The 21918-nt window shown below is 53.4% G+C and overlaps 1 protein-coding gene across 1 annotated transcript in view; it reads left to right on the forward strand.

The window, feature by feature from the left end:
* ERCC2 (ERCC excision repair 2, TFIIH core complex helicase subunit) overlaps positions 1–21918 on the forward strand; it is a 535569-nt gene that overhangs the window by 302151 nt on the left and 211500 nt on the right. The window contains exon 11 of the mRNA XM_086939493.1: positions 6049–6170. Coding sequence (XP_086795619.1) covers positions 6049–6170 — 122 coding nt within the window. The remainder of the gene's footprint in view (positions 1–6048; positions 6171–21918) is intronic.

Genomic DNA, 21918 nt, shown 5'->3' on the forward strand with positions numbered 1-21918 from the left:
CACCGGGCAGACCGCCCCATCATCCGTCTCATTCAGCCACACCCATTTACCCCTACCCAACTGATCAGTCTTCGAGCACCGCAACCAAATCCCCAGGCGCACCTCATCCACCCGAATCTCCTCCAACAACCTGCCAGCCATCTTCCTGGTACCCAACAGTTCAGACACCCTAAACGCCCCAAAAAACATCGACACCATACACAAACGAAAGAGGCCAGCCTCAAAAAGGTCGTAGCAGCATTCTGGCAACACCCCAACCAGCCGGACAATAGGTCAAACGTAACTGCCGCCCGCAGTCTACCCCCCCCCCCCCTCTCTTACATTCCCTAACTCAACCCCGTAGCATTCTGCTCACAATCACATCCTTGGTTGGATCAAATCCTAGAAACAAAGCACAGTAAAAGGAAATCCCTGCCAATTTACCGGAAATCGTAGCCGCAGTCAAATCCTTGTCAATGCAACACAGCACAAAGCCCTTCACTCCCTGTTCCACCACAGACTTGTCACCCATACCAGATACCTGACTCCAACCCATGAAAGCACCAAATTCTGACCAAGCCAGACGATACATCCTCCTTGTGGTCTCTGCAACAGAACGCTCCACCAGGCCAATCATCCTCACTCCCCCAAGGCCCAGATGCCGTCCGGCAGCTCGGTCTTGCATATATCCGCTCCCGTTGCCGGAACCGCTGCCACTGCGAACGAGACAAAGCATCCGCAATGGCATTATTTGCCCCAGGGACATGCTTTGCCCGAAACACCACATTCAGCCGCAAACAAGCCAACATGAATCTCCGCAACAGTCGCAGCACTCTCATGTCCCTAGCTCTCTGGCGATTCACCAGGTCCACCACCGTCATGTTGTCAACGTGGAAGAGCACAGATCTCTTCCGAAATTCCGTCCCCCTCACCTCCAGCGCCACCAATAAAGGGAAGAATTCCAGGAAAGCAATGCTCCTCCCTTGTTTGAGCGAGTGAGCAGGCCAGGTCTCAGCGCACCACCTCCCGTCCCAGAAAATGCCAAACCCCGCCGACCCGGCTGCATCCCAGAAAATTTGGCATTGCCAGACCGCCATCTCCTCATCAAACTCCAGGGACACACTGTTGAAATCAGTCAGGAATGCAATTCAGGTCCTCAAATCAGCCCGGACCCCCACGGAAATCCTGACTCTGTGGTGTGGGAGTACCGCCCCCGACATGGCCATGCCGAGCCGCCTACAGAAAGTCCGCCCTGCTGTCACCACTCTACACGCAAAGTTCAAGAAGCCCAGGAGTTTCTGCACCGCTCTCAAAGGGATCCGCTTTTCTTCAATCGCCCACCTCAAACATGACAGAATTTCCGCCACCTTAGCCCCTGGAAGGCGCGCCAGCCACTGTACCGAGTCCAGCTCAATCCCCAGAAATGTCAGGCAACAGCTGGGACCAGCCGTTTTCTCCGGCACAAGAGGAACACCGAAGTGGAAAGCCATCTCCTGGAATCGCGAAAGGGCCCTGCCGCAATCGCCAGAATCCGCCCTCCCCAGGAAGAGGAAATCATCCAAATAGTGAGTGACCTCACGTCACCCGCTAATTCTCACCATGGCCCATTGCAGAAAAGTACTAAAGAGTTCAAACAAGGCACAAGAGATGGCGCACCCCATGGGCAAAACCTTGTCCACGTAGATGGCCCCCCAAACTGCATTCCCAGGAGCGAAAAATCTGCCGGATGTATAGGCAGCAGACGCAAGGCTGACTTGATGTCACATTTCGCCAATTCAGCCCCCCTCCAGCACACCCGCACCAAACGGATTGCGTCGTCCACTGAAGCATAGAGTACCCTCGAATCCTCCTCAGCAATAAAGTTGTTCACTGACTGGCCCTCCGGCCACGAGAGATGGTGAATCATCCGAAACTCCCCCTCCTCCTTCTTCGGCACCACTCCCAGTGGAGAAATTATCAGATCTTCCAAAGGCCAATCAGTAAACGGGCCAGCTACCCTTCCTTCCTCAACCTCCTTCTTCAACTTGGCAGACACCACGCCAGGCAATTCCTTTGCTGATCTCAAATTGTCCGCCCTCCGACACACCCTGGGACCCTGATAGCCCACCTAAAAACCCTCTGTGAAACCCCAGAAAAGCCGCAATGCCGCCTCCTGGTCCGGCTAACACGAGAGCCACGGGGCCATCGCCTCCACCCTAACCGGTGTAGGCGCCCTTCTGACCAGGGTGGCCCCGTCCTTTGGCGTTCCGCCATTGCTCTGAGGGAGTAACAAGCGTGAGGCACTGAGTGAGGGCATGTTTCTCGCCGCACTTGGAGCATTTGTGTTTAAACTTACAGGGATATCTGGAGCAGTATCCCTTGTTGTAGCTCCAGCTGGCCCCGTCGAATATCCACCTGGCTTGTTCGGCTGACTAGAGACGAGGGTGTTGGGCACCGTACCTCCGCGCTCCCCGCCTTGGGCGGGACGCGGCGGAAAGGACCGATACACTACCGGCAAACCGCTGGCTGTGTGCGTAGAGGCAGTGGAGTGCGTGGACGCCATCCACTGTACCCAGAGTTCCTGGTCTACCTCCCCCCAACTCTTCTCCGGATCCGCACTAACCCGTGCCCTGAATTCTTTGTCGTAACTCAACCAGGCGAAACCCCCAAACTGCATCTGAGCCTTGCAAATGATGTCCATGTATTTAAACAATGCCACCGCCCTATCCAGATACCTCTCACAGTAGATACAGGCATAAATCAAAAATGCAGAAGTCCAGTTCTCCATTGTCACTGGCACCCTGGGCCACCTTGTCAGCTCCCACTCCTCCTCTTTCGAACCCTCCTTGGCCTGTACCTCCCTATGCAGAAACTTGAACACATCCACAAATTTGTGCCTCCAAATCCGTGCCCTGACCTTTTCTGAAAGATGCGAACCCAAGGGAATTGCCAAACCCATATAGGGTAGTTTCTTCGGTACCTTTTACCCTTTCTCCTCCTTACCGTCCCCCTTGTCAGTCTGTACCCCCGTAGTCACCGCTTACCGTCCACCTTCTCACCTTCCCCCGGTGGACTGCCCGATGGCTTCTCCGACTCCCGAACTGAACCATCCCCCACACCCACCGACCTGCACGTCCTCTTTCTCCCACTCCGGGGACCATCATCCCAAGCTGCCCACCAGGATCCCTCACCTGCGACTTCCGTGATCCGCTCCCTGGGCCTTCCTCTGGGCGCCCCCACCTGGACTGCTACTGCCTTGGCCTTGGTCTTCGTCGCCGCCGGGGCCTGCAAGACACCAAGTGCGTCGTTGTCCGCCGTGCCCCCTGAGCCATCTGCGTCATCCCACACCTCCCCTTCTTCCAGCTCCTCACTCTCGTCACCATAATCCAACTCAAGCACCGGTTCCACTTCCACACGCGCACTCACAACCTCTTTCACTGCCCTCTTCACCCCCTTCAGCACACTCACAGAGGCACGAGTTCCAGACTCAACACGTGCCGCCGGAGCCTGAGCCCTCGGAGGAGGGACAGCCGCCGCAGACTGCCCTGCTGCTTCTGTCCTGACCTCACGGATCTGCTCCAGGATCCGCTGCTCCCTGGCCCTGTCCTCCCAAGACATGGAGCCCCAAATCTGTGGGGGCGGGCAATAGCCCATGAAACCCACCCCGGGTGGGTAAAGACCCCCTGCACCAGTCCCGGGGCCCACCCCCCCCCCAGCAACCAGTGGCCCGGGAACAGCAAATGACCCCTCCTCTACAGACCTCCCAGCCGACTCCCGCCCCACAGGGGCAGGGGTGGGCGCCCTAGAACTAGTAGACTGGTCGATAGGGGCATCATCCCATTGCCCCGCGTCCCCTGACCCCGGACCCCCAAACTTGCCCAGCCCAAAAGACAGATCCTCAGCATGCTCCCTCTCCTCAATGGCCTGGACCGCCCCCTCTGCCCCAGGGGAGTCATCAGCTGGTGCAGTAGGCCGGGCACCCGTCCCTGCCCCCTCCTTCGCGCCCACTGCCTCCTGGGCACTCCCAAGCAGCCCCAGCGGAGGCTCCGCGCCCCCAGGCACTGCCCCAGAGGCCCCCGGCAAAAACTGGAGCGGGGGGAAGACTCGCGGGGGCAGGCTCATGCGTTTCCCGCCCCACGCTGAGTCCCTCAGTGCTCCGCCCTCCCCCACCCCCCCCCACCCACTCCCCCGCCCAGTCGCCGGTCCCTGCCCTGCTGCCTCATCGTCCTGGCGGGCTATGACCGCCGCCCTCGCGAGGCCGCGTGGGGCCCTAGTGCATCCCACCCAGGACTGGCCAGCAGCAACAAGGCCGCCCGCACCTCTTTGGTCGTCACTCCCGACATCGCCGATCCTCACTCTTCCGGCGTGAGCCCTAATGCCGCTACCGTCAGGCAGCCACGCGACGTGAGGAAATATCCAAAAGTCACCCCCGGCCTACACTGACACTGTCCCTGACCTGCTCCGAACTCTCCCTTTCGCTAACCCTCCCGATGGTGCCAGGCGCAGGAAGAGGAAGTTCCCTTCCTTCCCTGCGCCTTATACCCACCCCCTAACTCCTCCCCTTCCCCTGCCTGTCCTATCAGTGCGCGAAAGACCCCGGGGGAAGACTAGTCTGCGACTGTGCTTCCCCCGGGGCCCGGCATTATGCAACACACCGGCGCCATGTGCGCTTTCACTTTCCAAGCAGCCCGGGACAATCGCGGCCGCTTCTTTGCAATGCCATTGGTCTTGCATACAAGAGTTTGAGCTATTGACATTGTAAATGACGACGCCTTTAATTTGTGTTAATTATCAAACTGTAAATAAAAGACATCGTAATTTAAAATGCCAGAGCTCAAACTTTCGCAAATGCGAGGCCTATTGCATTGCAAATGCTTGTTTTTCTACTTTCCACTTGTGCCGCAGAAATGACATTCTTGATTGGCGGGCTCGGCCCCAATCATGGCTCCTAGAAAAGTAGAACAGTATTACGAGTCTTGACCACGCCAACTCCCACAATCCGCATGGCTCCACAAGTGAGTGATTGGGTGATAGCCGTCTACTGACTGCAAGTGAATTACATCAGAATGCAGCAACACGCCCGAACCCCAAACCTGCAATCTGGCGTGGCCATCGAGCGAGACGGGGGAGTATATCGTAATGTATGGAGTGGAGGGCACTCTTCCTTGCATCCAGCAGCTGACAGATTAGTTCTAAGTCTGAGCACTATGCAAGACCCTGACCTCTTGTTAGACTCTAAAAGTTAGAGAGACTTGCTGTTTTTTTTTATTTAACGTCTAATGGTGTGTGTATCCTTCCTGGCAAACATATTGTATTCTGTGCATATTATCGAAGTGTTTGGTGCACCCTTCTTCAGCCATTAGCTTCTTCGGCTGGGCAAGTGAGACCCCCAAAATGCTGCACCTAGCACAACGTTGGTAATTCCAAGCCATTTTCCTGCCCTGGCTCAGTGTTGGGAATTCTTGGTAAAATGCTGGCCCTGGCACTTGGTGATAGTCCCGGGGAACATCCTGACCCGGGCACAATGATGATAGTTTGAGGTAAAATGCTTGCCCTCTTACAATGGTGATAATTGATGGCAAAATGCTGGCTCTGGTACAATAGTGTTAATCCCTTGCACGTGCTGGCCGCTGCACATTGGTGGTATTCTTTGGCGACATGCAGGCACTGGCACAACAATGGTACACACTGGCAGTATCCTGTCCTTAGCACAATAATGATAAACTGTGGTAAAATTCCGGCACTGGCATCATTGTGATTCCTGGCAACATGCTGGCCCTAGCTCAGTGGTGGTAATCTCTGGCACAATGTGGGCAGCCATGGTATGATGGTGCCAGGGCACAAATGTAATAATTTTGAATACTTTAAGGTCTCCTAGAGGATAAGAACCAGTGCAAGTGAACATATATGAACAGATATGTTTGTGTACATGCCTAACTGACCTCTCCAAAACCGAAGACAAATTATCTGTCATTGCCCAAGTTTGAGGGAAAGTGTTTGACGAGGCGAATGCTATTACCTTTGTAAATGCGTGTTTTGTTAGTTTTGCACTCATGCGTGAGCATCAAACCTACTGACTTTTCTTTGCAGCTGTGATTCGTAATTACGGCAACTTGCTGCTGGAAATGTCAGCAATTGTGCCCGATGGCATTGTTGCTTTCTTCACCAGCTACCAGTATATGGAGAACATCGTGGCTTCCTGGTATGAACAGGTGCGTGGCCTCGATTCAATGTCCTTCGACTGTATTTGTTTGATTAAAACTTTTGAATTTGCTTTGGTGCAGAAAGGTTCACCATGCCAATATCAAGACGGCATCCGGTATACAAGCACTTGCTAAGATATATAGGATAGTATAACCTAACACAATGCCCCCTTAGTTTTTAGAGTTGTCTGCTGATGTTCCTTCAGTGGTGTGAGTGGAGACAGAGGCCTTCCCAGAATCACAGGGTTTGTAAAGCAGTGCACCAGTGGAAGAGGTTCTGGGGGTAAGCAGGGCTGACTTTCAAGAGTTCCTTATAGATGAGTCCGGGATTTAGAAATGTAATCCTTTTTGAATAGTGCAATTTTGTATTGTATTTTGATTGTAATTTGTACATGATGGCTAACTGGCCATTCTGACAGTAAAGATTGTTCAGTGCTCTAATAACGATTAATAATGAATGTTTTTGCTCCATATTACTGTTTGGAATCATTCAGCTACAGGAAATTGACTAAAATCTGGCTTGTATTGCTTTTCAGAAGTGTAAGCCCAGGCCTCCTCACCGATGTGTTATCTGCAATATAGTATGTGTTCTATTAGCTGCAAATTCATTTATATGCACAATATTACTACATTGCTCAGAAAAGGATGAAGAATGTAAAATGGCTGCTTTTTTTGCTTCATTTCAGATTAATTTTGTACAGCCCGTTCTGTATACTTTTATAAAATTTTGATCACACCATTGAAAAAAAGTTAAATATTCCACCATAAAGCATTTATGGCATTAGGTAATAAAAATCCATAGCCATGCACATTAGTCTATAGAGTTACAGCATGTTAACTCATTTGTGTATCATAGTGTAAATCTTATTATAATTTATTGGGGGGATAATACTAGTCTCCATATCCTTAATAGAATCAGATTTTCCTTCACAATAGCTAAGAAAATCTTCAAACTCTGGCAGGACCACACATTAAAATAGTGTTCTTTCAATGTTTACCACTAATTATGCCAAATATTCAGCCAACCAATCAATCAATCATACATTTGTATAGCGCTGCAAATCACCCCTGAGGGTCTCGAGGGGCTTGTAGCTGCTGCATGGTGGGTTCTAATTCAAACATATATCCAAAAAAAGAGGGAAACGTGGGCTTTTTTTTTCAGAACAAATGTTATTGTTGTGTTAGGTAAGATTGCAAGAAATCCACGGTACTCCGAACACCGGAGGAGCCGTGAGCATAAGATCAAAATACAGAGACAAGCAATCAATATAGAAATCAGTGTCAATCATTATTTTCGAACAACCCTTAGTCCCCCCACCCCGTAAAAACTACCCCCCACCCGGGTCTCCTCCTAGCCCCGTTCACGATGTCCATCCACGTCTGGTAAAGTAGTCCGTATGAAAAAGGCAATACATTCTTACCCACGCCCTGGTTCACCAAGCAGTTGTTCACTAGTGACATCTTGTCGCGTCAGCGGCTCCAGCCACAGCCCCCTGTAGTCCGCCCACCTCTTCCAAATTTTGTAGTGCTTTCTGGGGCAGCCCCAGCCGGGCCTCAAACGCCGGACGTTCCAGACCCATATAGTAGTCCAAACCCTGTTTCCAGGCCTCTAACGGGGGAGCTCGAGGGCTTTTCCAGGCACGGGCCACGTCCCTCTTAGCCACCACTAGGCCCAGGAGTAGTAAGTGTTGTTTGTAGATGTTGCCCCCCACCTGTTCCAAAACATGCAAAAGGCCCAGCTGTGATGTACGGGGGAGCGTCCAACCCAGCACCTCATCCAAACAATTCCAAACACGCTTCCAGTATCTTTCCAGTGCCCCGCAGGACCATACCATGTGTACGAACGTGCCCACATCTCGGCCACATCTCAGGCAGTCAGGGGAGGCAATCAAACCAGCCCTACACAGTCTCTCTCTCATGTAATAGGCCCTGTGCAGGTATTTAAATTGGATAAAACGCAGTCGTACAGCGATGGCCGCCTCCCTCGGGCCGCTAGAGCCTCTCTCCAACCCTTCTCATCCAACTCTCCTACATCTCTCTCCCAAGTAGACCATAAGTTATCCAGAGAGGGGGAGCAGTGAGTAACTAGTGATTGATAGATGCGGGATATTCAACTTAGCTTCCAGAGGGCTGAACTCAGGCAGGGATTCCAGTCCCTCCAGGGCAGGGGAAATAGCGTGTTGAAACTGCAAATATTTAAAGAATTGGGTGTTAGTCATATCGTATTCGTCCCTCAGGTCCTGGAATGATTTAAGGGTCGTTCCCTTCATGACGTGACATAGCGCCGAGATCCCTATTGCATCCCAGCCGCGAAACCCCTGCAAGGCCGCCAGAGCTGGTAAGCGGCCATTGTGCCACAGCAGGGTCTCCTCCGTCAGCTTATTCCACCATCCCATGCAGCCAAGCGCTCAACGCCATACTTGGAATACAACCTGTGTAACCACCGGGAGTCTCCTCCTCATTCCTGCCCAGTATAGCAGCGCATGCAAAGTTTCGGGTTCCATCAAATACCTTTCTAGGGCATAGTCCCGATCACTGCGATCACCATACCACCACTCGTTTAACACCAACAAGTGGGAAGCTTGGTAGTAAGATAAAATATCTGACGACGCCAGGCCACCACAATACGTGGAAAGGAAACAGGTGCGAAGCGCCACACGGACAGCACCCCCAGCCCAGAGGAAGCGGCCCAGCTCCGAATTGACCTGACGAAACCACTGCGGGGAGACAGGGTAAGGGTGGTTCTGTAACTGATAGAGCAGATGAGGGAGGGCCACCATCTTAAAAATGGCCGAGCTGCCGTACAGATTCAGGGGCATGTGGGACCATGTCTTCATATCGGACCGAACCCTGTCCCATACCGGAACGATGTTACGTTCCCACGAGACTCCCGGTATATCAGTTAAGAATACTCCAAGGTATTTAAGGCCCCCCACCGCTTCCTGTAGAGTCGACGCCCAGTCACTCAGCGCCACACCACCTCCCCGGGTCCATAGAGTAGATTTCTGCACATTAAGATGAAGTTCCGAGACCTCTCCAAACACCCTCATAATCTCAAGGACTCTCGGGCCCGACCTATTGAGGTCAGTGAGAAAGAACAGCACGTCGTCTGCATAGAGAGCAATCCTGTCGGACGGCCCAGATTCCCACTCAAACCCCTTCATCTGCGCGTCTATGCGTACCCATGCCGCAAGAGGTTCCATGGCGAGGGCGAATAGATATGGAGAGAGGGGGCACCCCTGGCGGGTGCCCCGTCCAATAGGGAAGGCATCCGAGGTCGCGCCCGCTACCCGCACCGATGCCGTCAAATCTGTATATAGCAGCCGAATGTAGGAGAGAAAATGGGGTCCAAGATTCAAACGAGGCAGGAGCGCGTGCAGATAAACCCAGCTCAGCGAGTCAAAGGCTCGATCTATATCCGCTAACAAAAGCGCCGCCTGAGTTCCGGTAGCTCCCATCATTTCCAAAGCTACTTGGGCCCGCCTGATATTATGCCTGGTAGCTCTGTGCGGCATAAAGCCGGCCAGGTCCGGGTGGACCATGGTGATAATTAGTGGGAGGAGGCGGTTAACAAGGGCCTTGGCCAGTATCTTCGCCTCAGTATTTAGAAGCGAGATAGGGCGATAGGATTCATGGCGATCTGGGGGCCTCCCTGGTTTGCAGAAGACCACTATCTCAGCGTGTCTCCAGTCTCTCGACAGGTGGCCGGACTCTCTAGCAGCATCCAACGCCTTCTTATAGTGTGCCCCTAACTGGAGATGATATTTTCGGAAAAACTCGCATGGAAACCCGTTAGGCCCTGGGGCCTTCCCAGCGTTTAATTCTCCAAGGGCCGTCCCCAGCTCTTCCGCGGACAGAGGGAGCTCAAGACTATTGCGCTCATCGTCCGAGATCCCCCGCGGTGGGAGATCCGCCAGAAATTTATCGACCTCTTCTGCTGGGAGGGATTCCCTAGGGGAGTGCTGTGCTGCATAATAGCACTCAAAGCTGTCAGCAATTGCCCTTGGGTCCGAAAGAGAGCCTCCGGCCCCATCCCGTAACGCCGGCAGTGTCGGCGCCTGGAACGTGCCCTGGCAGAGTCTACATAGCATTGTGCCGGACTTATCCCCCCACTGGTAGATTCTGCTCTGCGTCGCGAGCCACACCTGGCGTGACTCCTCAAGTTGTAGGGATGCAGCGTCTCGCTGCGCCTGTAGCAATCGTCTGATATCTTCCTCCACCCCCGTCTCCGTACATATGCTCTCGAGGGTACGGACACGGTGCGCAGCCTTCTCCAGCTCCTCTCCGCGCGACTTACGGGCCCCCGTGCACCAGGCTATATCCACTCCTCGGAGTGTGGGTTTCAAAGCTTCCCAGAGAGTTACTTCATCCACCCCTGACCCCTCATTATCAGTCCAATAGTGGGCTATGGCTTCTCGCATATGAGACTGATAATCGTCCTGCTGAAGATGCCAGGTGGAGAGGCGCCATCTAAACGGCTGCCGTTGCCTGTCTAGGAGGATGTCAATCGCAATGGGGGAATGGTCAGAGAGCCCAAGCGGCAATATAACTGTCAATTCCACCCTCCCTATCTTGGTGCAAGGAACAAACAGGTAATCGAATCTTGAGAAGGAGTTATGGACCGCCGAGACATAAGTGAATTCCCGACTATGGGTATGTTGATAGCGCCATGCATCTGTCCAACCCAAGCCCCGCGCCATATCGTGCAACTTCGTAGGGGTAGCTATCGGCTGCCCACCACCCGGTCTATAGCGATCCATCGCGCCATCCATAACATCATTCCAGTCACCTCCGATCGCAGCCAGCGCATCCGGGATCTCAGTCCAGACAGCGAACAATTTCTCCACAAGAGACCACTGCAGCGGAGAGGGAGCATACACACTGCCAAAGACAACTGGCTCACCACCAATCGTTCCCCTGACAAACACATATCTACCTTGGGCATCAATCCACTGTGTAGTGTGAACATATGACACCCTCCGGTGAATCATTACTGCCACTCCCCGGGACCCCCTGAAAAACCAGCGTGGAACACCTGTTGATACCCATAACGTTGCAGGCTAAGGGTCTTGGTACCCAGGAGATGGGTTTCTTGCAATAATAAAACATCTACCTTCTCCCTTTTCCCCTGTCGCAGCACAGCGCCTCTCTTAATTTTATCAAGCATGCCCCGTACATTCCAACTCACTATTCGTAGCGCCGCCCTGGGGAGCTCCGGAGCAGGACCCCTAGCCGCCATCAATTGGGTAAGTTTGCAATCGCCTGGGTGCATGGGAGTGAATTTGCCTAGACATCATCAATCGAACGAGGTGGACCATCGTGTAGTAAAGAGCTACCCCTAATTTCCCCAAACTCCTGCTTCCCCCCATCCCCCCACCCCGAACCAGACCCCAACTCAACTCCCTGAACACCAGCCACCCCGCCCCCTATACCTCAGCAACATTGAAGTATCTGTCGCGGTGTAGGAGTGCCCCAACCCCCAACGGGAGGTCGGCGGCCACCCACTCCAATGGATCCCCATAAGCCAACCCCTCAACCCCCAACTAGCCCCGTAGGGGGGCAATCAACACCCGTGGAAAACTGGACTGCTGTTACCCTGAGGTAAATGTTCACCCTGCAGTCCACCCCCCCCCATCCTCCCTCGCCCACATCCCATAACTGAAAGTTAATGTCCATAACCGAGGATATCGGTGTGTCCAGAGCACGCCCGTCACCCCGGCCGAGCAGCCTGAGTCTACTCGCCGATCTCACCTCGCAGCGCTGTTTAAAGTCCCATCTCATTTCACGGATCCACAGTGTTCGAGGCATGTGGGCTGCTGAATTCATATCTGTGCATAGATCGCCACCTAGTGTTGGGTCCGGATGATTGCACATTGTTGTCCTGGAAGAGTCTTCGAAGTATCACGAGATAGGTGGCTCCTCCCCTGGACTACAGTGCGCATGGGCATCGCCTCCATCCCCAGATTGTTTTTTTCCGCCATTGGGTGCGGATGTGTTTCGGTTCCCTCTGTCGGAACCGATAGTTGTTCAACTTCTACTCAAGACCAAAAGGTCTTTAGGCTGGGCGTCGGTATAGTTGCGTACGGGTTTCTTTCTGACTCTCAGCTCCGATCTCTTGCTGCCCTTCCACGTGCTTTCGGCGCGGACGGGCCTACACTACAATTTTTGCTATGGAGCGGACTCCGTTTAAGAAGTGTCCGCTGTGTCACTCCAAATATTCACACCTCGACGTGCACCCTGTGTGCAATACCTGCTTGTCACCGGACCACCGCGAAGACACCTGCATGGCGTGTTCGAAATTCCGGAGCAAGAAGACTTTAAAGATTCGTCGGGCCAATAGGCTCCAGGCACAATTATCGGCTTCGGCGCCCCCACCAGAAGACATTTTCCAGGAATCTGTCGAGGGAGAAGACGACGTGCGAGGTTCGGATTCTGGTCCCGCGTCCGAGGGGGAGGCCTACGACGCGGGTGAGGAGGACTTTTACGAAGTCTCCGACGAGGTAGGGGACGACGATCAGGCTTGCGCCACTATGGGAGATAGCTCGGAGGAGGAGCATCCCCAACCAGACTCAGGGGTCATTCCCCTTCATACGGCCCAGGTCGAGGGATCGCCTTCGGGCCTTACCCAAGATCTCACTATGAGTCCTACGTCCCCGCCTCCGGGCCCGGTCACGGACATTTCTGACCCATCACTTACGTTGAAGAAAACGAAAGTGAAGCCAACTGGTCACGCACCCTCGGATGCGAAACCGAAACTGAAAGTTGCGCTGGTAAAGAAGGTTCTGGAGGCGTCAACTTCCAAGAAAACCAAAATGGCCGACTTAAAGAGCCACGCCAAGATGGCCGACCCGAAGCCCTCTGGGTCGGCGCCGAAGGCGAAGTCCTCCGACGCGGCTGCGTCGGCGCCGAAAGGAGTCGTGGACCCGAAGTCGGCTCCAAAGAGGCGTCAGGGCGACGACGCGCATGGGCATGGGGCGTCGGCCCCGAAGAAAGTGCCTGCCGGCGATCAGGCTCTCGACGATGAAAGGGCGCTCGAGCCAGTCCAGCCCTCTCCAGCCTTCGCGAAGAAGGTGGCGGAATCCTTGCAGCGGATTCGAAAAGCCAGTGTGGATCCCGCTCAGGACACTGTAGCGCCTAAGCTCACGCCTAAGCCTACTAAGGAGAAAACGCCTATCCGTTTCACACTACCACCAAAATCGGCGCCGAAGGCCTTCGCGCCGAAGCTGGGCGGACCCTCGAAGGAGCCATTGACGCCGAAAGCTGCCTCGGCGGGGCCAAAGCCTCGACTCCAGCCGCTTACGGTAGAGGAACGTCGTGAGGTATTCATCGACGCCAACACCGGAAAACTGTCGCTCCTCAAAAGGAAGATCACGACGGAGCCGGCGTTGGAACCCTTTAAGATCCCTCTCAAAAACAAGAAGGACTCTGCAGACTCTTCGGCTCTGGTGGAACCTGTGTCCCCCCAGGCCCTGGGACACTCGCCGACGCATTCCGTCGCAGCCGATGCGGACGAGGAAGATGCCGAGTACAACTATCCGGCGTACTCGGATCCGGAGGAGGAGCATGTACCTTGGGCCGCCGGAGGCGACACGGAGGACCCGCAGTCGGGTCAGGACACTCCACTTTTTGCCGCCAAGACGTCCCCGACGGAGGACTCGGCGGCCTTCAATGCTCTGATAGAGAGAGCTGCGGCTAACCACGACATCGAGCTCCACTCAGACCCCGTGGATGTGGACTTCTTGTTCGACACCTTCTCGGTGGCTGAGAAATCGGTCAAAACGCTGCCGATGCTTAAAGGGGTGCTTAAACATGCAGCAGAGGTTTTCAAGGAGCCCACCCGGGCGCGTGTGGTCAACCCTCGCATCGACAGGAAATATAAGGCAGCTCCCACAGATCCTACATATATCAAGGGACACTTGCCATTGGACTCCTTGGTTGTTTCCAACGCTCGGAAGAGGGCGAACTCTCAAACTACTGGTGACGCTCCTCCCCCAGACAAAGAGTCCAAGATCTTTGAGGCCTCTGGCAAAAGGATTGCTGCACAGGCAGCTAACATCTGGAGGATATCTAACACCCAAGCCCTACTTGCACGTTATGATAGGGCCCATTATGACACATTAGAGGCCATACTGCAACACTTGCCTGACCAATACAAGGAGGCAGGAGAGATGCTAATTCAGGAGGGTAAACTCATTACGAATGCATCCATAAAATGTGCACTAGATGTGGCAGACACAGCCTCCAGAGCTATCAATACCAGTGTGTTACTTAGGCGCCATGCCTGGCTTAGAATTTCGGGGTTCAAACCCGACATCCAAACTACGATCCTGAATCAAACAGTCAATCCTGACCATCTGTTTGGCCCTGAGATGGATGCCTCCCTGGAAAAAATGAAAAAAGATACGGAAACTGCCAAGTCAATGGGGGCTTTACAAAATCAGCAGTTTCGGAGTGGTTCCTTTCGCCGCTCAAATTCAAAAGGCACCTCCAGGGGACAGGCATCCCAACAAACGCAGTATTACAAGGGTAACACCCAAGCCTCGTATAACAACAAGGGTAGAGGTGGTTACAGAGGCAATAATGTCAAGGGCAGGGGACGTGGAAACAATGGCTCCAGGTCCACCAGCACCAACAAGCAGTGACGTCTTGTCACTGCCCCCCGGCCACGCAACACCGGTCGGGGGGAGACTCCAGCAGTTCCTGCCAGCGTGGAAGACCATCACCACGGACAGGTGGGTGAGGTCTCTTATCCAGTACGGGTACTGTCTAGAGCTTACGTCCATTCCACCGGACATACCACCAAGAAGCCGTCCTATGTCCGGCGAGCACTTGACCTTGTTGCAGCAAGAAGTCCTAGTCATGCTGCAAAAAGGGGCGATAGAGCTCGTTCCATTGCAAGAGCGGGGAACAGGGGTTTACTCCCTGTATTTTTTAATCCCCAAAAAGGACGGATCCCTCAGACCGATCCTGGACCTCAGGCCCCTGAACTGGTACATCCTCTCGGAGCACTTCCATATGCTCACGTTGCAGCAGGTGCTTCCCCTGCTTCAACAGGGGGACTTCCTGGCTACGCTGGATCTGAAGGATGCCTATTTTCATATTCCCCTGCATCCTTCCCACAGAAAGTATCTCAGATTCACGATCTTAGACCAGCATTACCAGTTCAGAGTCCTGCCGTTCGGGGTCACCACGGCACCAAGGGTATTTACAAAATGCCTGGCGACTGTGGCGGCGCATCTCCGTCGCCAGCACGTCCACGTCTTTCCCTACCTGGACGACTGGCTCATTCAAGCGAAGACGAAACAGCAGTGCGTCGACCACGTGTCACGCACCATTCATCTCCTGCACGATCTGGGATTCTCTCTGAACTACCCAAAGTCCCATCTCCAGCCCGCCCACGTGCGACGGTATCTGGGCGCAACAATCGACACTCTGGCAGCCACTGCGCAGCCGAATTCAGTGAGAATCGCCAGTATCCAGGCGCTAATCCAACGATTCAGACCCCAACACTCGCTTCCAGCGAGGGTGTTCATGCAGTTGATAGGCATGATGGCCTCCTGCATCTCCATTGTCCCGCACGCGAGACTACATATGCGTCCGCTTCAGGAGTGCCTAGCACGTCAGTGGACTCAGGCTCATGGGCAACTAACAGACCTAGTGTTGGTGAGCGGTCGGGCATACAACTCTCTGCATTGGTGGAATCCACAAAACCTTTGCAAAGGCCGACCATTCCAAGAGCCTGTCCCACAGATCATCCTGGCGACGGACGCCTCTCTCCAGGGATGGGGAGCGCATGTACTCCATTACACTGTGCAAGGACTATGGACACTACAGCAACGGAAGATGCACATCAATGTGTTGGAACTGATGGCAATCTTCATGGCCTTAAAGGCGTTCAAAGTACATCTGTGCAACAAAGTCGTGTTGATCCGGACGGACAACATGACGGCCATGTACCACATTCAGAAGCAGGGAGGCACACACTCTCCACAGCTGTCTCATCTGGCTCAGAGCATGTGGAAGTGGGCCATTCAGAGGAACATCTTCCTCATGGCAGAGGACAATCAAATGGCGGATCTGCTCAGCAGGCACAGCCATCAGATGCACGAGTGGGAGATACATCCATCAGTACTCCAACCGTACTTCCAAAGGTGGGGTCATCCAGAGATCGACCTGTTCGCCACAAGGGAGAACGCAAAATGCCAAAGCTTCGCCGCCAGGTTCCCACACCCGCAATCTCAGGGCAATGCGATGTGGATGAACTGGTCAGGCAGATTTGCGTACGCTTTTCCCCCAGCACCTCTGATACCGCTGGTGGCACGCAAGCTCAGGCAGCACTCGATGACTCTCATCCTGGTTGCTCCAACGTGGGCTCGCCAACCTTGGTACACCACGTTTCTGGAACTCTCCGTGGTACCGCATCAAAGGCTTCATCTCACTCCCAGCCTTCTGACGCAGAGCCATGGCGACATTCAGCACCCAGATCCGCAACAGCTCAACCTGGCGATCTGGCTCCTGAAGTCCTAGAGTTTGGCTACCTCAATCTTCCTCCCGATTGCATGGACATCATTCGGGAGGCAAGAAAGCCCACTACTAGAGCTTGTTATGCGGCTAAATGGAAGAGGTTTGTCATCTACTGTGCTAACCACGATATTGACCCGCTAGATGCTTCCATTCAAAACATCATCTGTTACCTTTTTCACCTGTATCGATGTAATCTAGCGTACTCTTCCATCCGCATTCACCTGTCTGCTATAGCAGCATACCTCCAGAATAGGCAGCACCTGTCACTCTTTAAGGTCCCTGCTATCAAAGCCTTTCTGGAAGGACTCAAAAGGGTCATTCCACCAAGGACCCCACCAGCTCCGGAATGGAACCTCAATGTGGTTCTTACGAGGCTGATGGGTCCCCCCTTTGAGCCACTGCACTCTTGTGAGCTTCAGTTTCTAACTTGGAAGGTTGCGTTCTTAGTAGCCATTACATCGCTACGGAGGGTTAGCGAACTGCAGGCGCTCACCATCCAAGAACCTTTCTTCCAAGTACATGCTAACAGGGTGGTGCTCCGCACTAACCCTAAATTCCTACCCAAAGTGGAATCACAATTCCACATAAACCAAACAATTGAATTGCCGGTGTTTTTCCAAAACCCAGAGACGCTGGCGGAGCGCATGCTCCACACCCTTGATGTGAAAAGGGCTTTGATGTACTATGTAGACAGGACGAAAGATTTCCGCAAAACAAAACAACTCTTTGTTGCTTTTGCCACACACCACAAGGGAAACGCTATCTCCAAAGCGGGGATTGCTAGATGGATAGTGAAGTGCATTCAGATCTGTTATGCTAAAGCTAAGCGCACTCTCACTATCCCACCAAGGGCCCACTCCACCAGGAAGTTGGGGGCCTCTATGGCTTTCCTAGGTAACATTCCCTTAGAAGATATCTGTAGAGCAGCCACATGGTCTACCACACATACTTTCACTAAGCACTACTGTGTAGACGTGCATTCCAAACAGCAGGCAGCTGTTGGTCAGGCTGTTCTAAAAACGCTTTTTCAGACTGCTGCAGCTGGCACGGGCGGCCGCCAATAATGGAGGGACTGCTATGTATTCTATGCACAGATATGAATTCAGCAGCCCACATGCCTCGAACTGCAAATGCTACTTACCAGTATGCATCTGTTCTTGGCATGTAGGGCTGCTGACATTCATATCGCCCAAAAATCCTCCCCGGCGCCTGTAGCAGCTGCAGTATTCATTCATATATACACATATGCTCATAGCATGGTCATCACTCACTTTCTTCACTCCATCTCTGCCAATGGCTAAAAACAATCTGGGGATGGAGGCGATGCCCATGCGCACTGTAGTCCAGGGGAGGAGCCACCTATCTCGTGATACTTCGAAGACTCTTCCAGGACAACAATGTGCAATCATCCGGACCCAACACTAGGTGGCGATCTATGCACAGATATGAATGTCAGCAGCCCTACATGCCAAGAACAGATGCATACTGGTAAGTAGCATTTGCAATCTGGGGGAGCGGTCCCCTCTGCAGCAACATCCTTGGCAGGGGATCTTTTGGTGGAGCGGGACCTCCAATTGCTCCTGCTACGAGAGCGCCTGTGAGTCTGCTGCGGCGCCGTCGAGGAGGACGAGTCGGAATCTCAACCGGCGGGGTGTGCGGCCGGACTCGAACTGTCTCATCAGTCCAGTTGAAAACTTCTTCCGGAGAATTGAAGAACAAAGTGCAGGACTGATAGATCACCCGCCGACGGGCTGGATAGAGAAGGGCGTATTGGATTTTAAGGCCTCTCAGGCGAACTTTAGCGTCTGTGAAGGATTGTCTTTGTCGCTGCACCAGCTTTGTATAGTACGGGAATATTAGAATCCGTTGGTTATCACACATGAGGGGTTCCTTCAAACGGGCTTGTTTCAGGATAGTGTCCTGATCGTGATAATTAAGCAATTTGGCTATCACTGGTCGTGGGCGCTCCCCGACTGGTGGTTTAGGAGCAAGCGCCCTAGGCGCCCGCTCGATGACAAAACAGAGAGAGAGGGACTCCGGTGGCAGCCAGCCCTCCAACCAGCGAGTAAGAAAGGCCTCCATGTCCCCTTTTTCGCAGTCTTCCGGAAATCCAACGAACCGTAGGTTGTTGCGCCGAGTCCACACTTCGGCGTCCTCCACCCGGAGCGCCAGGCCACTCTGAATTCCCTCCATGGTAGCGACTTTCTTTTTCAATATTACCACCTCATCCTCCACTCCTGTGATCCGTGCTTCAGCCTCCGTGATACGGGCCACTGCATTGCGTAAATCCTGGCGCAATAAAGTAACATCCGCCCCAACTTGCCCCTATTTTGGCGTCAAGAGTGTCTCTGGATTGGGTGATTGCCGCCAGGGCCCCTGGGTTGGAGGTTCCTCCTGCGCCAGTGAACTTGTCGAGGGTAGCTTGCTTCGAGGCTCCACTGCCACCCCCGCCTCTGGTCATGATCAGCGATCGGTGGGGTCAGTGTCGCTGAAAGTCTATCTCGTGGGCCCCGGGGTTACACTGCCTCGACCCAGGGGGCTTCCTCCGCCAGTCGTCTTTTCCAGGCCCTCTAGCTGTTATCCCCTCGAGACACTAGACTCAGGTAAGTAGGTCGTTCACAGCTCGGTCTACCCAGGTGACCCGCCTGTTCAAGCCGCCGTCATCAGCGTCTCGTGGATCACCAAGGCCCCACAACACTCCCTGGTCCGACTCGCAGCTCCACCTGAAATTGCGTAGGAGAGGGTCAGGCGATCCCCGGGCCCCGCGACTCCCTCGATCTCCCGGTGCAGTCTGCGTAGGGCCGATGGGGCTATCCAGCGAGGGTCTGTGCCTCACACTGTGCGTTGCGCCACTTTTCTGGCGGCCAGAAGACCGCCGCACCACAGCTGGGGGCTCAAGGGGGCACGCCGCGGCCCAATCCGACCACCGAGTCCCAGCAAGCTCCAGGGAGCCTGGTACAAACCACTTCAGGGGCAGACCACGTGTGTTGCGGAGGCCCAGTTCGCCGCGGCCCGATTTGACCGCCGAGCCCCCAGCACCGGCCCCTCCACTCTATATGCTCTCAAGCCTCAACTGCGCACTCACCGCGTGGGCCACACTGCTCCGGGTCTAAGCGTTGTCAGGGCCCCCGGCACAATCCATGCCCAGCCGGTCGCGATCTCCGGGCATCCGTTCAGGCCCCCAGCGCAGCGTCGGGGCCGACGATTCGCTCCACAGGCTCCGGAACTCCAGTAGTCCTTCCTGGGTCAGAGGTGGGCCGCACCACGGCCCAGCTCGGCCGTCCGCCGTCGATCGTCACGCTCCCTGGGCGCCTCCAAAATCGTCGGGTCGGCGCTTCAATACCCGTCAGGCACCCATAAAGAGGCTCTTTATCGGAGATCTTTTGTTCCTCGCCGTTAAGTACCGTGAGTGTGAGGGGCCTGGTGTATGTGGATGTAGTAGTGAATGTGAGGTTAAAACAGGTAAGGAAGTCCTATATGTAAACCTAATTGTAGAAGGAATCCTGCTTGAGTAAAAAGAGAGAGAGGGAGAGGCGACTATCTGACTATGGTGGGTCAGGATATGAATGCTCTTCTCATAGTGGGTCAACATGTTTCTCGTCTTATTTGTCAGGAGGATCAATGGCGATTCTTCAGGACCTTTTAAGAACTATCTACACCCAGTGGTTAGGTGGGAACCTACCTAACACTCAGTTGACATGCCGGATTGAACCTCGCAAGAACCGCAGACAACCTGTAAAAAGACAAGAACATTGTAGTGCATTTGATATACAATTGTGATAACATATGAGCCGTCCACATAAACCATGACTATATAAAATCAGTGGTGACCCCTGCAGTAAACATTGTGACCGCTGATGTCTCATACTTAGACTTTTGACCCACTAGGGACTTTGTATTCTCATTGAAACACCCAGGTCATTAGTTCTCTCCTGAATTGCTGGAGCAATGGGGTGGTCCTTAGGTGCAGGGGGAGGAGTTCCTTGTCTTGGCTGCCTTGTGCGGGAAGGAGCGTCCTCCGCTGTTGGTTCGGTAGATCAGGGAGGTGTATGCGAGGAAGCTGGAAGCAGAAAGGAGGTGTCTGGTAGGTTTGGTTGAATATTGGTTGTTTTTTGAGGTATGCGGGTCCTTTGTTGTGTAGAGTCTTTTTTAGGCGTGGGTCAGCATCTTGAATTGGCATCTCTTTTGTATCTGGAGCCAGTGAAGGATCCTGAGGTGATGTGTGATGTGAGTCCTTTTGGGCAGGTCGAGAATGAATCTTGTTGCTGCATTCTGTATTGTCTGAAGTCTCTTCAGAAGGCGTGCCAAGATTCCTACGTGAAGTGCATTTCTATAGTCCAGCCTGCTGGTGACTAGGGCCTGTGTGACGGTCCTTTTGGTATTGACTGGGAGCTCTCTGAAGATCATCCAGAGCATGCAGAGGGTGTGAAAACAGGCAGATGAGACAGTGTTTCAAGAGCTTGCAATGCAGTATGATGCAGAGATTGCAGGCATGGTCTGTTGGGGCCTGTGGAAGGCCATGGCTCGCGGGCCACTATGCGTCATTCCATGGTGAGGTGTTGTTCCTAAAGATGAGGACTTCCATTTTGTCCGTGTTGAGTTTCAAACAGTTGATTCTCATCTATTCGGTGACGTCCAGCATGCAGGTGTCGAAGTTGACTCTGACTGTGGAAGGATCTTCAGTCTGTGAGATGTTGCGTTGAGCGGGTGTCTTTGGCGTATGAGATGATGTTGAGTCCATGTGACCTGACGGTGTATGCCAGGGGAGTCATGTAGGTTTTAAAGAGTGTGGGGCTGAGTGATGAACCTTGGGGGACTCCACAGATGATCTTCTTGGGCTCTGGTGTGAATGATGGGAGAAGGATCCTGTGGGTTCGTCCGGAGATGAATGATGCGATCCCTTTGAGGGCGTGTCCCTGGATACTGATGTGGTGGAGTCTGTTGATAAATATGCGTTTGAAGATGGTCTGTCTTGAAAGAAGCTGATAGGTCTAGGAGGATGAGGGCCCCGTTTCACCGTGGTCCAGGAGGGACATGTTGTTGGGGCTGCATCTTGAGACATCTTGGAAACCACCCTTCAATTATAGAAATCTATTAGATTCCACTGTTCTAAACATTCATTTTTATGTGCGTCTTTGGTCAGACATTTAAACATTCCAGGATGCTGACAATGTATCATATATATATAAAAAATATCCTTAGTACGAAGTATGAATGTATGGAGGAATGATTG

Source organism: Lissotriton vulgaris, chromosome 9 (assembly GCF_964263255.1).
Source record: "Lissotriton vulgaris chromosome 9, aLisVul1.2, whole genome shotgun sequence".
Taxonomy (NCBI): Eukaryota; Metazoa; Chordata; class Amphibia; order Caudata; family Salamandridae; genus Lissotriton; species Lissotriton vulgaris.